Genomic DNA, 16,949 nt, shown 5'->3' with positions numbered 1-16,949 from the left:
TTTAAAGTACCGGAAGACGGATCAGAGGTACGTGTGTTCCGTGACTACCAGCTCTCGAGTTTTGTTTTATTGGTGCATGGTCCAATCTGTTAGCTGGAGGAGCCAACGGCACTGTTGACTAGGTGCTTACGAGCGCCTGCCTGTGTGCAGGACAGCCAATCGTGGCTCTGAAATGTAGAGTAGGCGTGAGGTGTCGTTCCTCTTTGCTAAAAGATAATCGATTTGTAGATTTCCAAAGAGACAAATCTGATACGAGGAAATAATAAAGGATTTCAATTTTCAGCAGGAGGTAAGACGATGCATGTTTAGATCTCACAGTAATATAAGGTTTTCGCCGCGACGTCTGGGGTTCTTTTTCCCCACAACCACCATTGCACCTCGGCTGTCGACGAATATTTTGTTGACTTTTGTAATGGAAGCAGGGGTAGGAGGGCAGGCAGGCTGGATGCGATAGCCACTGTCAGATGTTGCCTTTCGTCCAGTTCTAACATTAAATCAACACCGAAACGTGTTTTCTGAACGGAAAGAGCTCGTCCGTATTAAAGATTCGCCATTTTCTGCATTGATGTTATACCCGCAAAGCACTTAGTGTACGAATTGTGCAGGGCTCATTGAAATATTGGATCCCTAACCCCGTGGCTAGCCAACGATTCAGCTCTGTTGTGTGCGGTGCTTACCGTCTGCTCTACATCTTTTATGTCACCGATTGGAGGTGATATTTCCCATGAAGTTGAACATGTTAAAACGGGTTGTGCATTGTCGTTCAAAATACGGTTTTGGGTTATTGGTATAGGTAGCTCGCTAGCTAGCATGTTAGCATTCTATTATGGGTTTCATTGGGCTAACTAGAAGGGTTGCGTTACGACTACGTCACACACAAAAGCGTCAGGGACATGGGAAGCATTGCTGCTAGTTCTAGCCCCCAGCTGCCAAGCTGATATCTAACTTGCTTTAATTTACTCTACCTACCGGGACTCGGGAGTGGGGCACGCGAGAAAATAATGTAGTGCTATTGACACAGAGCCAGTGTTCAGTTAGTGGCACGACAGGTAGTTTCCAGTCTTTTCTAGTAGTTTAGGCTACAACTTCAAGCTCTGCTGGATTGTGGATAGCAAATAGCGAGTGCAACGTCTTTCCTTGTTCGATGAAAAACCTGCTTTTACAGGTGAGATTTGTATTGATGTTCGATAAATTACGACGGAAGGCTGCAGAATTTACTGCTTCTGTGGCATAAACATTGGATGTGTCCGAAATAATTTACTGTGCTAAGTAAGGTCTTGGACCCAGGATACCCTGGCTTTGTTTTGGGGGCTTTTGTATTGTTGTTTTCAAGTAATTCACCCATTGCTGTCACTTCTGGTCAGTAGGCCTAATTGCTAAGCCTAGGTGCAGCGGGCTTCTAGAACCTAACACACACCCTGCTTTGTGAAAGTGAAAGAGAAACTTTTCAAATGGACAGTGTGTAATCCCTGCTGCTTCCTTCGAGAAGAATTATTGTACCTCCCCTGTTGCACTTCCCTTGTACCCCATTGGGAAAGTCGATCAACTCCCCTGCCTTCAGTGTTACTTCTCAATAATTGCAATTCACATGAAAATAATACATAGAGTTCTGAGAAAATGCAACTAGCACGTGAGTTTAGGGCAATAGAAATGCCTACATTCCTGAAATACCTGAAAGTCAATATCAATGATGACATCATCCACTACATAGGCTATAGGTTTTCAGTGTAAAAGGCTTTTAGTGTGTCAGGTTTAATTAAAGGTGATTAAAGCTGTTCATTATCAAATTGTGTTTTGCCTTTTCCAAACTGTCCTGTACCATCACCAGAAATCAGTATTCTGGCCTACATTTGACAAATTTGACATTTTATGTAGTCTACATATCGGTATCATCTTCTAGAACCATTCGTGAGCTAATGGTGCATTCTCCGGAAGTGGGAGATAGGATGCTTCTGACCTCCTAACTCCAAAGATGAAAATGAAAAGCACATGGTGTTGTTTACACCTTTGTTTACATTGCTCACAATTTTGGCAGGTATTTTTGGCCCTCAATGTTTGTAGTGAAGGGGCAGGTGGGGAGAAGGGGCAGGGGAAGGGCCAGTGAAGTCAAAGTCCATATGCCTCTGTGAATAGATGTGATTTAAGGTGCTTCTTGAACGTAGCCAGTGTGGGGGCCTGGCGTATGTTGGGAGGTAGACTGTTCCAGAGCGTGGGGGCAGCAACACAAAAAGCTCTGTCACCAACAGTACGGAGTCTGGCTCGGGGGATGATGAGATTGTCCTTTTCAGAAGACCGCAAAGACCTGGACTGGGAGTGGGGTTGGAGGAGTTCAGAGAGGTACTGGGGAGCAAGAGAGTGAAGTGATTTGCATGTCAACAGTAGAATTTTGTACTGAATGCAGGACTTCCCTGGGAGATAGTGAAGCTGTCTGAGTGGGGGAGTGATGTGTTGCCACCGCTTCGTGCGAGATATAATTCTGGCAGCTGAATTTGATGAATGACTTGATTTGAACTTGCTGAATGACCAGATTGTCATTCGATTATTCAAAAGGGGCCAGAAACGCTTCCTTGATTTCCAAACATGAATAGGTTTCAGGTGGAAGTGGAAGATCTCTATGCTATTTTTCATTTGAACTCGTATGCTGTACATCTCTAATAACAACAAAAATGGGGGAGTGGAAGATGGCAGCAGTTCATGTTCTAGAAGCTGTACTTGCACAGTGGTGGTGGTCATTTGGCACCTGATGCTATGCCCTCTACTGAGGTCAGGCTTTTCAGGAGCCCAGTGGCCCTACGTTGTGACCAACTAAATTAGCTGAACCAGAGTGGCAGAAAATATTTTTGCCTGGCGGAGTGGTCTAGCACGGCGTTTAACAAAGTAAAGGACTCACTCATCTGTTTCAAAAATGGGTCTAGACTAGCAAAGTCAAATAATAGCAAATAAAGTCCGCAACACCAGGCTCACCCAGGCTCCACCAGGCATAACACCATGTTATGTCCGAAGCGTTGCACATTAAATGAGCCAAGCGGGAGCTTGGTGTTGCAGACTTGATTTTTTTCCGCTATTTTGTGGCCTAGCACTGCACCAGGGAGGGGAGAAACCATAGGTGGGCCATTAAACCAACCTTCCAATGTCTACCTGTGCTTCAACATTTTTTGTCTTTTTCTGTTTTCTTTTTCAGTGTTTCAGTTTCGGTCGCAGGGGTGCCAAGCCCATTTCGTTTCAGGGTCACTTCATTACAAGTGGGCCGGATCAGTAACATATTTTGAAAATGTCACAAAGTTCTGCTTTAAATTTCATGCTTGTCAATCATCTGACTGTGGATGTCAGCGGATGTATCAGGAGCATTGACTGTAAATTGTGACTAAAATAGAGAAATTCATTCTCAAGTATTGAAAACCTGAAATCTCAGATACCTGCAGTATCTTTGTGATTGCCTTAAGATTTACTTCTTTTTTGAAATTCTTAGGTTTTTTTTCTCTGCAAGTCTGGGGCTGTATTAAACCATCTGGCGGACCGCATTTGAGACTCCTTGTGTAGCGAGTTGTTGATTCGTTGGGAAGTGCTTACCACTTTGACAACACAGTTGCACTGACCAATTGCATGCTTAAACAGCCACTGTTGGTTCCACCCACAACTTCCAGTGTTGTAATGATGCCAGACTATTAATTTCATTTTATACTCTGACTTGCCAGGCGATCTGTCCTGACCAGGAGAGATATTTTTATCTAATTGATGGCATGGCATTGATGCCGTGACCTACTGATGTTATTGCAGTAAGCAAATTTTGCTTGTGTGTGGTTTAACCATTGCAAGTCTCTGTTCTGTTCTGTTCTGTTCTATTCTGTCCAGAGCAAATTAAAACAGGTTTGAAATGCATACTGTTACAATGTATGGGTTTCACCCGGTGAGATTTGAGGGGTGCACCAGGATGTAGACATTATTCTGAAGTTACCCGGTAAAATGACTGAACGGCAGTACTGTGTGTGCGTCTTCATTTAATAAGATAAACTAACATAAAACACATATAACCTAAAAAATTCAGAAGACATAATAAAAAAATGTTCTGTGTATTGTAAGATTAAGGTCTGAATTTGTGAAAAAAGGTCATTAAGCTTACATTTTATTTTTTACATCTATTTAATATTTTAATCTGTCAGAGCACACAAATTCTCATTACCGTAACATGATAGCACTTCAGAAGTTGATTAAAAAATAGCATACTTTTGTTTTAATATTTTTTGAAAAAAGGTTTGCACACTCCTTTGGATTTTTTTCTTCTTTAAGTTATTTTTTCTTCTTTTTATTCATTCATTCAATGGCAATTGAATGAATGAATGAATAAAAATAAGAAAAAATAACTTAAAGAAGAAAAAAATCCAAAGGAGTGTGCAAACCTTTTCTTTGGTTGAGCACCAGGGATTGTGCACAAGTAACTCTCTACAAGTACTTTTGTTTTGATCCCTGTTAGTCATTGAATTAGCTTTTTAGGAACCCCTGTGAACATTTCCCTCCTCCATCACAAAAGTTGTTTATTTGTTGTGGTGTATGATAAAATTGTCACAATGCATGATAAAATCATCTGCAGAGTATGATTCTTTTAAAAAAAATCATTGCAGTGTATGATAAAGTTTTTGCGGCGTGTGAGTGAGCTTGACCTTCTTTCTTTGTGACCTTTTTAAATAATTTTCTCTTACCAATAAATGCTTTAGACTGCATATTTATTTGTTGTTACTATTTAGTTTATGATATGCATTTAAGTCATGTCCTCTTTGTTTTACAAGGTTAACTTACACTTTTAGAATCAAATTTCAGTGGTAATGAGAATTTCACACTTATTGGGAAGAAATAGATGGAAAATAATTACAATGTTCTACATTTATTGCTTCCAAGATGGCTTAGGATCATCACGTTTATAAGGCCATCTGTCTTAGTCTGATTATCATGACTTTCAGATCTCTTCGAGACAAGTGTAGCAGAGAAGAAGGTGTTGCGTCACTGCGAGGGCGGAGCCTGCATACATCTCTCTCAATTTGATAGCATTTGTGCCACTTCATATGTCTGATTTCGCGAGAATCACCCAATAGTCATCAATCTGGTGTAATTCTGTGCAAGCTTAGTTGCATTGTTTTAGAGTAGATTGGGGGCGTGTTTGAGTGGTTGTTTGTGCCTGTAATGTTTTCATGGTGTGAAGTACCAAGTGGTTTGTGGCATGTCTTACCAGGGTCTTGAGGGACCCGCTGAGGAAGAAGAGCCTTCACCCCTCTGGCCTCAGCTGCCTCCCAGGGAACCCTGTTGCTACGGCGCCCAGAGCTGTTTTCTCACTTACCAATGTGACAATTGAATTAGGGCCCATTAAATGATACCTGTCCAAAGAGACCTGCTGCTTCGCCTTCACTGTCAAAGTACTCATTGAGGCAGAAAACTATTTGTCATTTGCCACACTGAGCCACCCCTAGAGTAGAGCTTGGAACTTGCTGAGGAGGGAACTAAATTACGCTTTTCTGTAATTGGTCCATCAGTTATCAATGAGGTGCATTAGCTGATGGTTTTGAAGATGAAAACAGTTTCAAATGGAACTGTGGTGGTGAGGGTGGTGGTGGTCTCAGTTGCTTACAACTGTCTTTCCTCTCATGTGTTGCCATTGGGGTGCCTAAGTCCCCACCTCTTCTGGACGGCTTATGGGGCCAGAGAACTCAAACATTTTGATCGGGATCTAGCAGATCTTCCGATCCACTTTGCCTTCTCTCCTAGTTCACACATGCTGTAGAAGTAACAATAACCAATGGTATGATTTTGGGCTGCTCGATATTGGGAAATATCAATATCGCAATATTTTCATTCAGTGTTGATATCACGATATTTGCAAACGATATATATTTTTTAAGAAAGCCGTCGCGTGAGGCTCACATATCAATATATTACATTCTTGGTTGGATGGGCGTCCATTCTGTTTACTCTCGGATACTTACTTCATTTGTCTACCGATGGCAGTTGCACCATCAAGAATTTTTGAGCGCGCGCGCGCCCTCAGATCCCTGTTTGCACCAAACAATTCACTTCTTTCCTACATTCAGTAGTGTGAGAGTAGGCTTAGGGAAACACAGGGTCCTCTGAGTGAGTGTAGGTTGGCTGCAAGTCAGCTGTGCTGGCAGGAGCTCACGTGGAGGGGAAGGCTCTGTTGCTGTCTCTTTTGGCAGCAGAGGCAACTGACCAAAATATCGTAATATCGATATTATGAAATTTGGTATCAATACACTGAAATATCGTTATCGCGATAAAAAACATGATATATTGCACAGCCCTAGTGTGCTTGTTGACTTCATTTGTCAAGTGATTTGTGAGGTGTGTGCATGTGTGTGCAATTATTTGGACTACACAAGAGAAGTCACAGTGATGTGCAGCGGTAGGGCTGGGTGCTCGCCTTCAGCTTTGGTTGTTCACCTTAAATGTGTGAGGTGCACGCAGTTGTGTATTACCTTGTCTTGTACAAAAACTTGAAGGTGCACTGCATAGGATGGTGGCGGCCAGAGTAGGTATTGCAACTATGCTGCTTGTTGAAACTGTTAAGTCTACTACCAAAACTTGATCTTTTATTATTTACTACTATGCCCAAAATATAGTAGGTTTTGCAGCTATGAATGTATGTATGTATGAAAAGTGAAAAATTCCCAGTCATAATGAATACTTTGAATTTGATGTTAGGTGATAAGTATTTATGGAAAAGGTAACATTTGTGAATGGGCAACAGGAAATCTGGAAATTAACTTCTAAAGATATTACACAGTGCACCCTTAAGTATCTTTTTTTGCCTGCTAAAAAACAGTGGCCCTAAACCCAAGTGGTAGATGCCTTTTCAATGTGACGTGGAAGATACAGGCTTTTCCTGATTCGCTCTTTGCTCCTTGTCTCTGTGAATGGAAAACACAGCCAGTGGAGGGAACGTGCCACTTGTAATTAGGGGTGACCCTCCGTATTTCAAAAGGAGCAAGTAAAACTTGTTTTCAGTGAAAGTAGATCTAACAATGTATCTATTCTAATTGTCAATCTTAATAATTGTTTTCAATCTTATTCTTTCTTTTCTCTGTATGTTTGTACACAGCATTGCCTGCCAGCATGTCTCTAGAGAACCCTGAGGCGTCGCTGGAGCCCAGCATGCCTGTCGACGCCCAGGAGCCCAGCGAACCCCCACCTCCATCCACACCCCCACCTCCAGCTCCCGCCCCTGATCCCTCTTCAGACCTAGACCCTGCCTCTGCCCCTACCCTTGACCCCATCCCAGAGCCCAATTCCCCTGCCGATCCGCTCAGCTCCCCACCCAACCTGACCCCTTCCGTGTCAGCCGCGCCCCTCCTGCCCCCTGCCCCTGCTCCCAACGCGGCATGCAAGATCATGACCTTCAGGCCAACCATGGAGGAGTTCAGTGACTTTGCCAAGTACATTGTCTACATGGAGAGCCAAGGGGCTCACCGTGCTGGCTTGGCCAAGGTACAGACATGCATACATTCAACACACCACAAGTCACACATATTCGTAGGCCTGCACACACGCACGCACGCACGCACACACGCACGCACACACACACACACGCACATGCAGACATACACAGGCCACACATGTTTACCAACCACACACAGGCATACTCCACGCAAGCGTTTACCAACCACACACAAGCATACTCTACGCAGGCATATAGTTTAATTTCCATAATTTCATCAAAAATGTTAAACTGCCATAGATTATAGACACATTTTAAACTATCAATAATTTCAGTTGTTTATTCTAAGATAGTTTGGCCTGAAAACATCAGGATTTCGAACGTTCTTATTTTTCTTATTAAATTCTGAACATATCAAATCTGTCGAAATATGGTACTTAATAAACTACATGTCAATGTTCAATACTTGGTTAGGAATCGATTTGCCTTAATCACTGCCGTGCTGCGCCTTTGCTTTGAGGTGAATGGCAGTGGCATTGCTTGGGGAGTTATGGAGGCCCAGATATCTTTGATGCTTTGCTGTCAGCTGATTTAGATTTTTCGATCTGGTGACCCTCATTTCCTTCTTGGATTATACCCCATAGATTATCATATATAGGTTTTGGTACTTTGGTGCTATGACCATTCTGACTCACCAGACCTAAAGCCCAATTGAGAATCAATTGGATGTCAGGTCTGGTAAGTTAGAATGGTCATACCACTCATACATTGTATACTGGAGTGGTCATGCCACTCATACACTGTATACTAGGATGTACAAACATACACACACACTAAGCAGTAATTCTGCTAGAATGCATATACACACACATGTAACCACAAGAGGATACACAAACATGTGTGCACAGTGATATGACTCCTGAGCGTGTGTTTTTGTGTGTTCGTGTGTGTGTGTGCTGCAGGTCATTCCCCCTGCGGGCTGGAAGCCTCGTCGCTCGTACGACACCATAGAGGAGATGGTGATCCCCTCGCCCATTCAGCAGATGGTCACGGGCCAGTCCGGCCTCTTCACTCAGTACAACATACAGAAGAAGTCCATGAGCGTCGGGGAGTACCGCAAGCTGGCCAACAGCAAGAAGTATGTGTGTGTGCTTTACAAAATGCCGTTCAGAACTGTTAAGTTCTTCAACTTTCTGCATATGCCAACCTAAAGTACTATATATTGGCTTCTAATGTCTGTTCTGAGCCTGTAACATCAGCATACTCTTTATTAGACCCCTTGGTGATCAGAATTATGATGCATCATCCAACAAGACTCAAACTGTAATCTCTCAAGTTGGATGAAGATGCAGACATGGATGCATTAATCCTAATTTATAATCATTTGAATATAATAAAATAACATATTAATTACACCATAAGAACACAAATGCAGTGTCAACACCCACCGAGGAACTGACATTTTTATTTCCACTGAGTGCGCTTGTGCTTTCAACTGTTTTCACTGTGTGTGTGTGTGTGTGCGTGTGCGTGTGTATGTGTATACAGGTACTGTACACCGCCACACAAGGACTTTGATGATCTGGAGAGGAAGTACTGGAAAAACCTGACCTTCGTGTCACCAATATATGGAGCAGACGTCAGTGGCTCGATTTATGATCCTGTAAGTCTCAAGTGTGCGTGCGTGCGTGCGTGCGTGTGTGTGTGTGTGTGTGCGCGTCCAGAGTGGACGGTCGTTCAATACAGTATGTCTGTTATCAGTTTGAACTAGTAGTGCCCCTTTGTGTGTGTGTCTGACTGCAAGTGCTTGCTCAAGTGAAAGCGAAAGTAAGTGTTGAGGGTAAGAAGGGGAGACCTTGCCTTCCTGAGTGACTTTGGTCCCAAACTAATATTTTAAGTACACCACAGCACAACTGACTGTAAGCCCCAGAAATGTAGGGTCTTTCTCAAATGCTAGGCCATTGTCCTTCCAAGTGTATCAGCCTAATTAGTCACGCCCAGTGATTGGATACCCTTTATTAGTCACACCCAGTGATTGGATATTCTGTAGAGTTCACCAAAAAGTATCCAATCACTGGGTGTGACTAATTAGGCTGATACACTTGGAAGGACACTGGCCTTGCATTTGAGAAAGACCCGTTGTTGCATTTCATGAGTCGGTCAAAAAAGGCAAAATGCATAAACTGCAGGGGACCAAAATCCATTGTCCATTATCAGAGTCCATTATCTGTTCCCTTGAGGTTGTCATTTTGTTCTTTGCTCTTTTCTTGCTGTTTTCTGTAACTTTGCTTAACTTCTCACTTCACCTTCTTTAAAAAAAAAAAACTATACTTGCTGCCCTACACCTGGATGGCGTATGCCGTATGTGATTTGTATAAACATGAGGATACTTTTGCACCCTGAATGCATATATTCATTGTGTGTGTGTGTGTGTGTGTGTGTGTGTGTGTGTGTGTGTGTGTGTGTGTGTGTGTGTGTGTGTGTGTGTGTGTGTGTGTGTGTGTGTGTGTGTGTGTGTGTGTGTGTGTGTGTGTGTGTTTGCTTTTGTCTCTGTGTGTGTTATAGGACATTAAAGAGTGGAACATCGGCCACCTGGACACCCTGCTGGACATGGTGGAGCAGGAGTGCGGCATCGTGATCGAGGGGGTCAACACGCCCTACCTCTACTTCGGCATGTGGAAGACCACCTTCGCCTGGCACACGGAGGACATGGACCTCTACAGCATCAACTACCTGCACTTTGGGCAGCCCAAGTCCTGGTGAGTTTTACACACACACACGCACGCACACACACGCGCGCGCACACACACACACACTTTTTCCTGGGACTGTATTAAACGACCCTCCACTCTGAACACACACACACACACACACACACACACACACACACACACACACACACACACACACACACACACACACACACACACACACACACACACACACACACACACACACACACAGAGCTCTACAGCGTCAACTACCTGGCATTTGGACACCCCAACTCCTGATGAGAAAAAACTCACAAGTGCACACAGGTCATCGATATGATCAGGGTCAACTGTGTGTGTGTCAAACACCCCAAAGTGGATATTTTCTTTAGATGCACAACCCTATTGATGCCTTTATCACTGATGCTAGCACTGTATGCTGATAACCCTTCTGCACAGCTGCCCTGCTGATTAGATTAGATTAGATTCTTTATTCTCCCATAGGGATATTTGTTTTCACATCAGACAGTTCCATCAAGTTAGATCTTGTAGTACACATCTCATTTGCTATACATATAGACACCATTTTCACACATAGACACATAAACATCCTCAGACATTCACATATACATTCACAATGCAATTCACAATACACACACATCTATTCATATGCACTCCAATATACACTCCTCTACATACCTATACATTACATTCCTCTCCTCCACACAACCCATCCATTTAGAATATAGAATTTACTTGCTTTTGAAGGAGTATGTTAGTGTGGACTTCACTTGAGATACATTGAACATTAGGTGACGCCAAAATGCCGGGAGTGGCAGTAAAGGGAGCATTACATAAGCTTAAAGAGCATTCCCTAATGGAAACCATTATCAAATCAAAGTAGTAACATGCTTCCTTGGGACCTCTAGATTGGCTTTTAGACTTCAAACAATGCAACGAGAAGAGTGGAACGCTTGGTAAACCCAATCGAGCGCTGATTAAAAAAAGCTCATAGAGAGATATTAAAATTCTCACTCACCCTTTTTTCTGCATAAAGTACAGATGAAATTTGACGGCGAAAGAATGCGTCCTTACTTTTGCGCATCCCTCCTTGATTTTCACCGCTCATATCTGCATCAGTATGGTCTGATTTTGCTGTGTCACACTGGGAAGTTTGCCCGACAGTGCAAAATATGTCAACGATGTTGCTTTGAAAACTTGTAATCTCTATCAATAGCCAGCTGATTATATGTAAGTCGCTGAAACACCTGAAGAGTCACAAATGAGGGAGGGCCAGGAAGACTGGACCATACCGAGCGGACTGACAGAGAAAGAAGGTCTTCTCTTTCAGACGCACGCTGTGTTTTGGAGGTGCTTATTGCCTGTTCATTTCAAGCGACTAGTGTTTTGTATCTTGTTTTTAGGGCAGATCATGATTTTGGTGATCGATAATCGTGATTGGGCCCAAAAAAGCTGACCAGAGCATCTCTAGTTACAGCAGACTGAACAGAATCGTGGACATCTAAAAGGGCATCATCAATCAGCCATGTAGGTTATTTTTAAAGGGACACTGTGCAGGAAATGGTCAAAAAAGGTACTGCAACTATGCTGCTCATTGAAACTGGGCTGCCTATTGCCAAATTTGATCTTTACATGAAAAACTTGTATAGATAATAAACACATATTTTCTAGTATGGTCCAAGTAGAGTCATTTTTGCAGCTAAAAATGGCTATTTTTGGAAATTCAAAATGGCGGAGCATGGAGAAGATCCCCCTTTTCATGTATGAAAAGTGCAATTTTTCCAGTCATAATGAATACTTAGAATTTGATGGTGGTGGTAAGTATTCATGAAAAAGGTAACATTAGTGAATGGGCAGCATGAATTTTGGAAATAAACAACTAAAAATCTCACACAGTGTCCCTTTTAAATATTCTGATAACAAAAGACGTCATCTTAAACACTGGTCGGCAACCCCCAAAGAAACAGGACTGACTAAACTCAATAGCTACCTTCAGCACAATCATTAAGTTACCTCCTCCAAGGAGGTTTTGTGGTCGTCACTTTTTTACCATGCAGTTGAGCCTATAAAGACAGGCTCTATTTTGTCTTAGTTGGTACGTTTGTTTATGTGTAAACAAATGGATGGTGTTTGTGTAGATTCAATTTGGGTTTTCTCTCTCTATTCCTCTCTCAAACACACACTTTCACATTCATTCTCTCTCTCTCTCTCTCTCTCTCTCTCTCTCTCTCTCTCTCTCTCTCTCTCTCTCTCTCTCTCTCTCTCTCTCTCTTTTCCCATCCATCCATCCCTCTCACTGCTGCCCTCACTGTGCTTGTGTGTTTTGTGTCAGATGCAGGGTGCCAGATGCAGGGTTGTAGTGTGCCACTGGAGGGAGCTCCTACGACACTGGAGCCAGACTCTGGCTGAAGCCTTCAGCTTCTTGTGGTGGCTTCAGCCAAGGGCACACATCCTCCACGCACGTGCCTCTGCCTGCTCTTCAGGCTGTTTGTGTATTGTGGCAATGTACCAGTGGCAGTGTAGTGTGGCAATATACAGTAGCTTTTGCGGAAGGCTTATTATATAGCCTGCCTATCTACTGCGACTTCAACTGTCTGCGGGGGTTGGTCTGCCAAATGGTCTTGTCAAACCCACATTTCAGCAGGCGAGACGGTGGACCGAACCCACATCTATGAAATGCATATTATGCATGTCTTTAGACCCTATTCCATGGGGTTTAGCTTTGGCCATGACCATTTATTGGTTGCTATTACCGTAATAGCCCATAGCGAATCGTATCAATTGTAACTGATAATTCTTTTCTTTTTTTTAAAGTATTTTTTTGGGGGGGGACTTTACAAGCCTTTATTGGTGTTTTTTTATATGACGGGTCGGGACAGTGAAGTAGAGACGGCAAGCAAGTTGGGAGAGAGACGGGGAAGGGGTGGCAAAGGGACCGGGAATCGAACCCACGGTAGGGCCGTAACTAATCATTCTAAAAGAAACTTTCAATCTAAACTATTTAAAACACTTGTCTAAAAGCTAGATTCACATCAGCTGCCGCCATGGTCTGTAAATAAACGACAAGCTTTGAGAGAGAGCGAGCGAGAGAGACCCTGAGCCTGAGCGAGACTGAGTGTGTTTGGTGAATGTATCATCACTATCTTGCTGTAACTGTGCTACTAAGCACACAAGCACAGTTAAGCCTCTGTATCAAATAAATGCTCAAGCACACTCGCATGTTCACACATACACACGCTGCAGACCTGTGTGTGTGTGTGTGTGTGTGTGTGTGTGTGTGTGTGTGTGTGTGTGTGTGTGTGTGTGTGTGTGTGTGTGTGTGTGTGTGTACTGCGTTTTTGTTTTGAACGACACCTTTGACCAAAACACACCGCAGTAACTTCTTTTTTGTAATTTTTGCACTTTCAACATGGGTTTTCTCTAAAACGAGACGATGTTGGACCACAGTTTTTTTGACACGAGACAAATGAGGTAGTTTAAAGCCCATTTCCAATCTGAACTCAATTTCGACCATTTTCGAGTCACTGCGTTCTTGTTTTGCACGGCAGTATAGATGGTGAGCTGTAAAGATAGATAGATGGATAGAGAGAGAGGGCTGGCATCTTTGATCTCTTGTGTACCCTGGTGCTGCTGTCCCACAATACACCTGGGCACTTTGTCTCATTTTTCCATTTCTTTTTAACCTTTATTTTTCTTCACTTTAACTTCTTACTACTTACTACTTACTACTCACAACCAGCCCTGGCAGGGGGCTCCCCTAGGTGGCCGCTGGTCTCTGCCTGAGGTTTCTTCCTGACTATAGGGGTTTGTTTTTTTGTTTGTTTTTTTTTTTGTTTTTTTTCAGACCTCACTGAGCTTTTTTTTTTCCCCTTACAAACTATAAATCAAGCGTAAGGGAGTTTTTCCTCACCCCTGATGCCACCAGGGGCCGCACCTGAGCGCCCAATCTCTGTGTGACTATCTATGACTTATGATAGGCCCAGCCACTATGGACCTTACACATCTAAGAATCCTGGTCCTAACCTACGTTGACCTTATGACTCTACATTCTCTGTCTATCTCTTCTTCCTCTGCCTTCCTGCTTTTTCTGCCTCTCCTCTATACCTCTCCTTTTAAATCTATCTCTAACAATGTTTTTTTCCCATTTGTTAAGCACTTTGAGTTACATGCCTTGTATGACACAGTGCTATACAAATACAATTATTATTATTATTATTCTTTTATTTTCTTCTTATTCTTTTTATTTTATTTTTATGAGTGAGTTAGTCAAACACAACGCAGAGTATTCAGCCTTCAATTTTTGTTGGAGAAGAGAATTTGGAACACATCCAAAATCTAACACTGGGCAGGCATCCCATAATGAGGCCCTGGCACAGTTGGCACCGGCCATCGCCATCTGTGCCCCGCACACCTGAATGTGTGCAGTGCACCTGCAGGAATAAAAACGTACGCGCGCGCGCCGAAGTAGCAACAAGACAAAAGCACACACAAGGCTTCAGGGATCAAAACACCCGAGCTGGCAACAAGACAAATAAACGCACACGCGCACAGACACACATTCACACACACACACCTTCAGGTATACACACAGCTGAGGTAGCAACAAGACAACACACACACACACACACACACACACACACACACTCATCTTGGCTCTGGAGAGTTGCTTGGTGAGGCATATCATCCAGAGATCACAGTTAGCTGATGACATGAGTGGTTAATTAAGAGCACACACTGTGCTCTTGGAGATAAACACACACACACAGACATGAGTGGTTAATTATGAGCCGAGGCTTGTGTGAACACACACTGTCACACACACTCTCGCACACACATACAAACACACTTTCTGACCGGTGTTTTGCTTGCACAGAGAGACACACAAGCTTGCACTTGTAAGCTGTAAACACACATCCATGCACACACACACACACCAGACAAGGTTTTGATGCTTTCAAACTAATGACATGCTGACAGGTACTTATGAACCTTACCTCAGAGAAAGCAATTATACAGTTTGTGATACAGACACACTCACACACACACGCACACATCCAAGAATGGATACATACCGTGTCGGCTGTACACTCTCATCATGCACTTGTAAGAGAATACGTTAGTTAGTGTTTCTTAACGGGCGTGGTACAGCCCCCCAGTCGGCGTTGGGGAGCCCTAGGTGGGCTTTGAGAAGGATGCAGGTGAATGGGGGTGGGGCTTAGTTACCATTGAGTTGCATTAGTCCATTGTCCATATTTTTCAATACTAAGGGGGGCATTTGCAGGCTTATGATGCCAGTGGACTACTGCCAGTAGACTATTTTCGGATAGGCTGTAGTGAATAACTTTGGACATAGCAGCTGTTGTACTCTAGCTAGAAAGGTCCTCTCGGACTTAAATTGAAGCTCAGGAAGGTAGGTAGTTTTTTTATTTACATTTCAGGGACCAGTGCATATCACAACAGAGTTGAAAATGATCAAATATGAAGACAATTTGTCAGGCGGACAAGCATTTTTGGGCTTTTTTGATATGTTGAAGATGATATTTGACAGAAGAAAAGCCCCAAGCCCTGAAACATTTTTCAGGTTGGTCCCCCTATGTGACAGGATGACCCATGTAAATATACAGGATTCTAGGACCATTTTTGCAGTTGCAGTACCTTACTTTTTATAGCTACAGAATTTCACCTGCAGATTTTCCTTAAAAGTTATTTTTTTGAGACCTGACACCAAACGGGGCTGAGTTGGGAGTTGTCCCTATCAACTCGTTATGGCCCAGGGTATAGGCTAGTAGGAAATCATAGTGAAAATAACATAGCAAAAAACATCCATGGCTCCCGGCCTATAACACACGTGTGAACTCACCAACACACTTTTGAAAGAATGGTCAAACATTCCTAGACACGCTCCTCAATCTTGTGGACAGCCTTCCAAGAAGAGTTGAGGCTAATGGCTGCAAAAGGTGGACCGATGTCATATTGTGCCCTATGGACTAGGAATGGCATGGCCTTTAAGTTCATGTGTGGCAGGTTAGCGAAAACTTGGCAATATGGTGTGCACACATTTACACACATTTGAGTACTTGCACTGGCCTAATGTTTTGTTTGCCAATGGCACCACATAATGCTACTTGATCTATGGGAAACACTGGTGTGTGTTGCAAAAATAGCACTCGCAGAAAATCATCAAAATTGGGTATGTGCTAATAACTCCTCCTTCCTCTATCTTCATCTACCTTATCCACCGTTCCCTCGTTCTACCTTTCTCTATCCTCTCTTCCTCTACCTCTCTCTACCTTTCTCCATCCTCTCTTCCTCCCTCTCCTCTGTCTGCAGGTATGCTATCCCTCCGGAGCATGGGAAGAGGTTGGAGAGGCTCGCTCAAGGTAACCTTCCATCACACACACACACACACACACACACACACACACACACACACACACGCACACGCCCACACGCACATGCACACACACGCTCACACAGACACAGACACATGCACACACACAAATTGAACTGAGAGACTGATTTTCATTTAAGATGTGCCAAAGGACCTAGGGCGACCTCCATACATTTTGGACCAAATCACGGTCATGGTGGATGTCACCAAATGGCCAAATGTGCTGCTGGAGCGCGGATGGATGTTTTCATGTTTGGTGCCTAGGTCTGTCTGTGGTGTCTGATGACTGAATCAATCTCCTTCTCTCTGCTCGCTCTCTCTCTCTCTCTCTTTCTCTATCCAGGTTTCTTCCCGGGCAGTTCTCAGGGGTGTGATGCCTTCCTGCGCC

The 16,949-nt window shown here is 43.3% G+C and overlaps 1 protein-coding gene across 3 annotated transcripts in view; it reads left to right on the top strand.

Annotated features, from left to right (window-relative positions):
* Positions 1 to 188: 188 nt before the first annotated feature.
* kdm4b (lysine (K)-specific demethylase 4B) overlaps positions 189 to 16,949 on the top strand; it is a 32,774-nt gene continuing 16,013 nt past the window's right edge. Inside the window, exons 1-7 of one of the 3 annotated variants that reach the window (XM_063200748.1) lie at positions 189 to 289; positions 7,103 to 7,488; positions 8,401 to 8,576; positions 8,987 to 9,101; positions 10,004 to 10,197; positions 16,501 to 16,550; positions 16,905 to 16,949. The exon at positions 16,905 to 16,949 is cut by the window's right edge and continues 59 nt beyond it. In XM_063200748.1, the coding sequence (XP_063056818.1) occupies positions 7,117 to 7,488; positions 8,401 to 8,576; positions 8,987 to 9,101; positions 10,004 to 10,197; positions 16,501 to 16,550; positions 16,905 to 16,949 (952 nt within the window). In that variant the 5' untranslated portion in view covers positions 189 to 289; positions 7,103 to 7,116. Of the gene's footprint in view, positions 290 to 409; positions 1,166 to 2,319; positions 2,338 to 7,102; positions 7,489 to 8,400; positions 8,577 to 8,986; positions 9,102 to 10,003; positions 10,198 to 16,500; positions 16,551 to 16,904 lie in introns of those variants that run through there. The other 2 variants (XM_063200749.1, XM_063200750.1) reach the window with 2 other exon arrangements.

Source organism: Engraulis encrasicolus, chromosome 6 (genome assembly GCF_034702125.1).
Source record: "Engraulis encrasicolus isolate BLACKSEA-1 chromosome 6, IST_EnEncr_1.0, whole genome shotgun sequence".
Lineage (NCBI taxonomy): Eukaryota > Metazoa > Chordata > Actinopteri > Clupeiformes > Engraulidae > Engraulis > Engraulis encrasicolus.
Note: the sequence above shows the minus strand (reverse complement) of the source record. Positions and strands in the feature narration are given on the sequence as shown.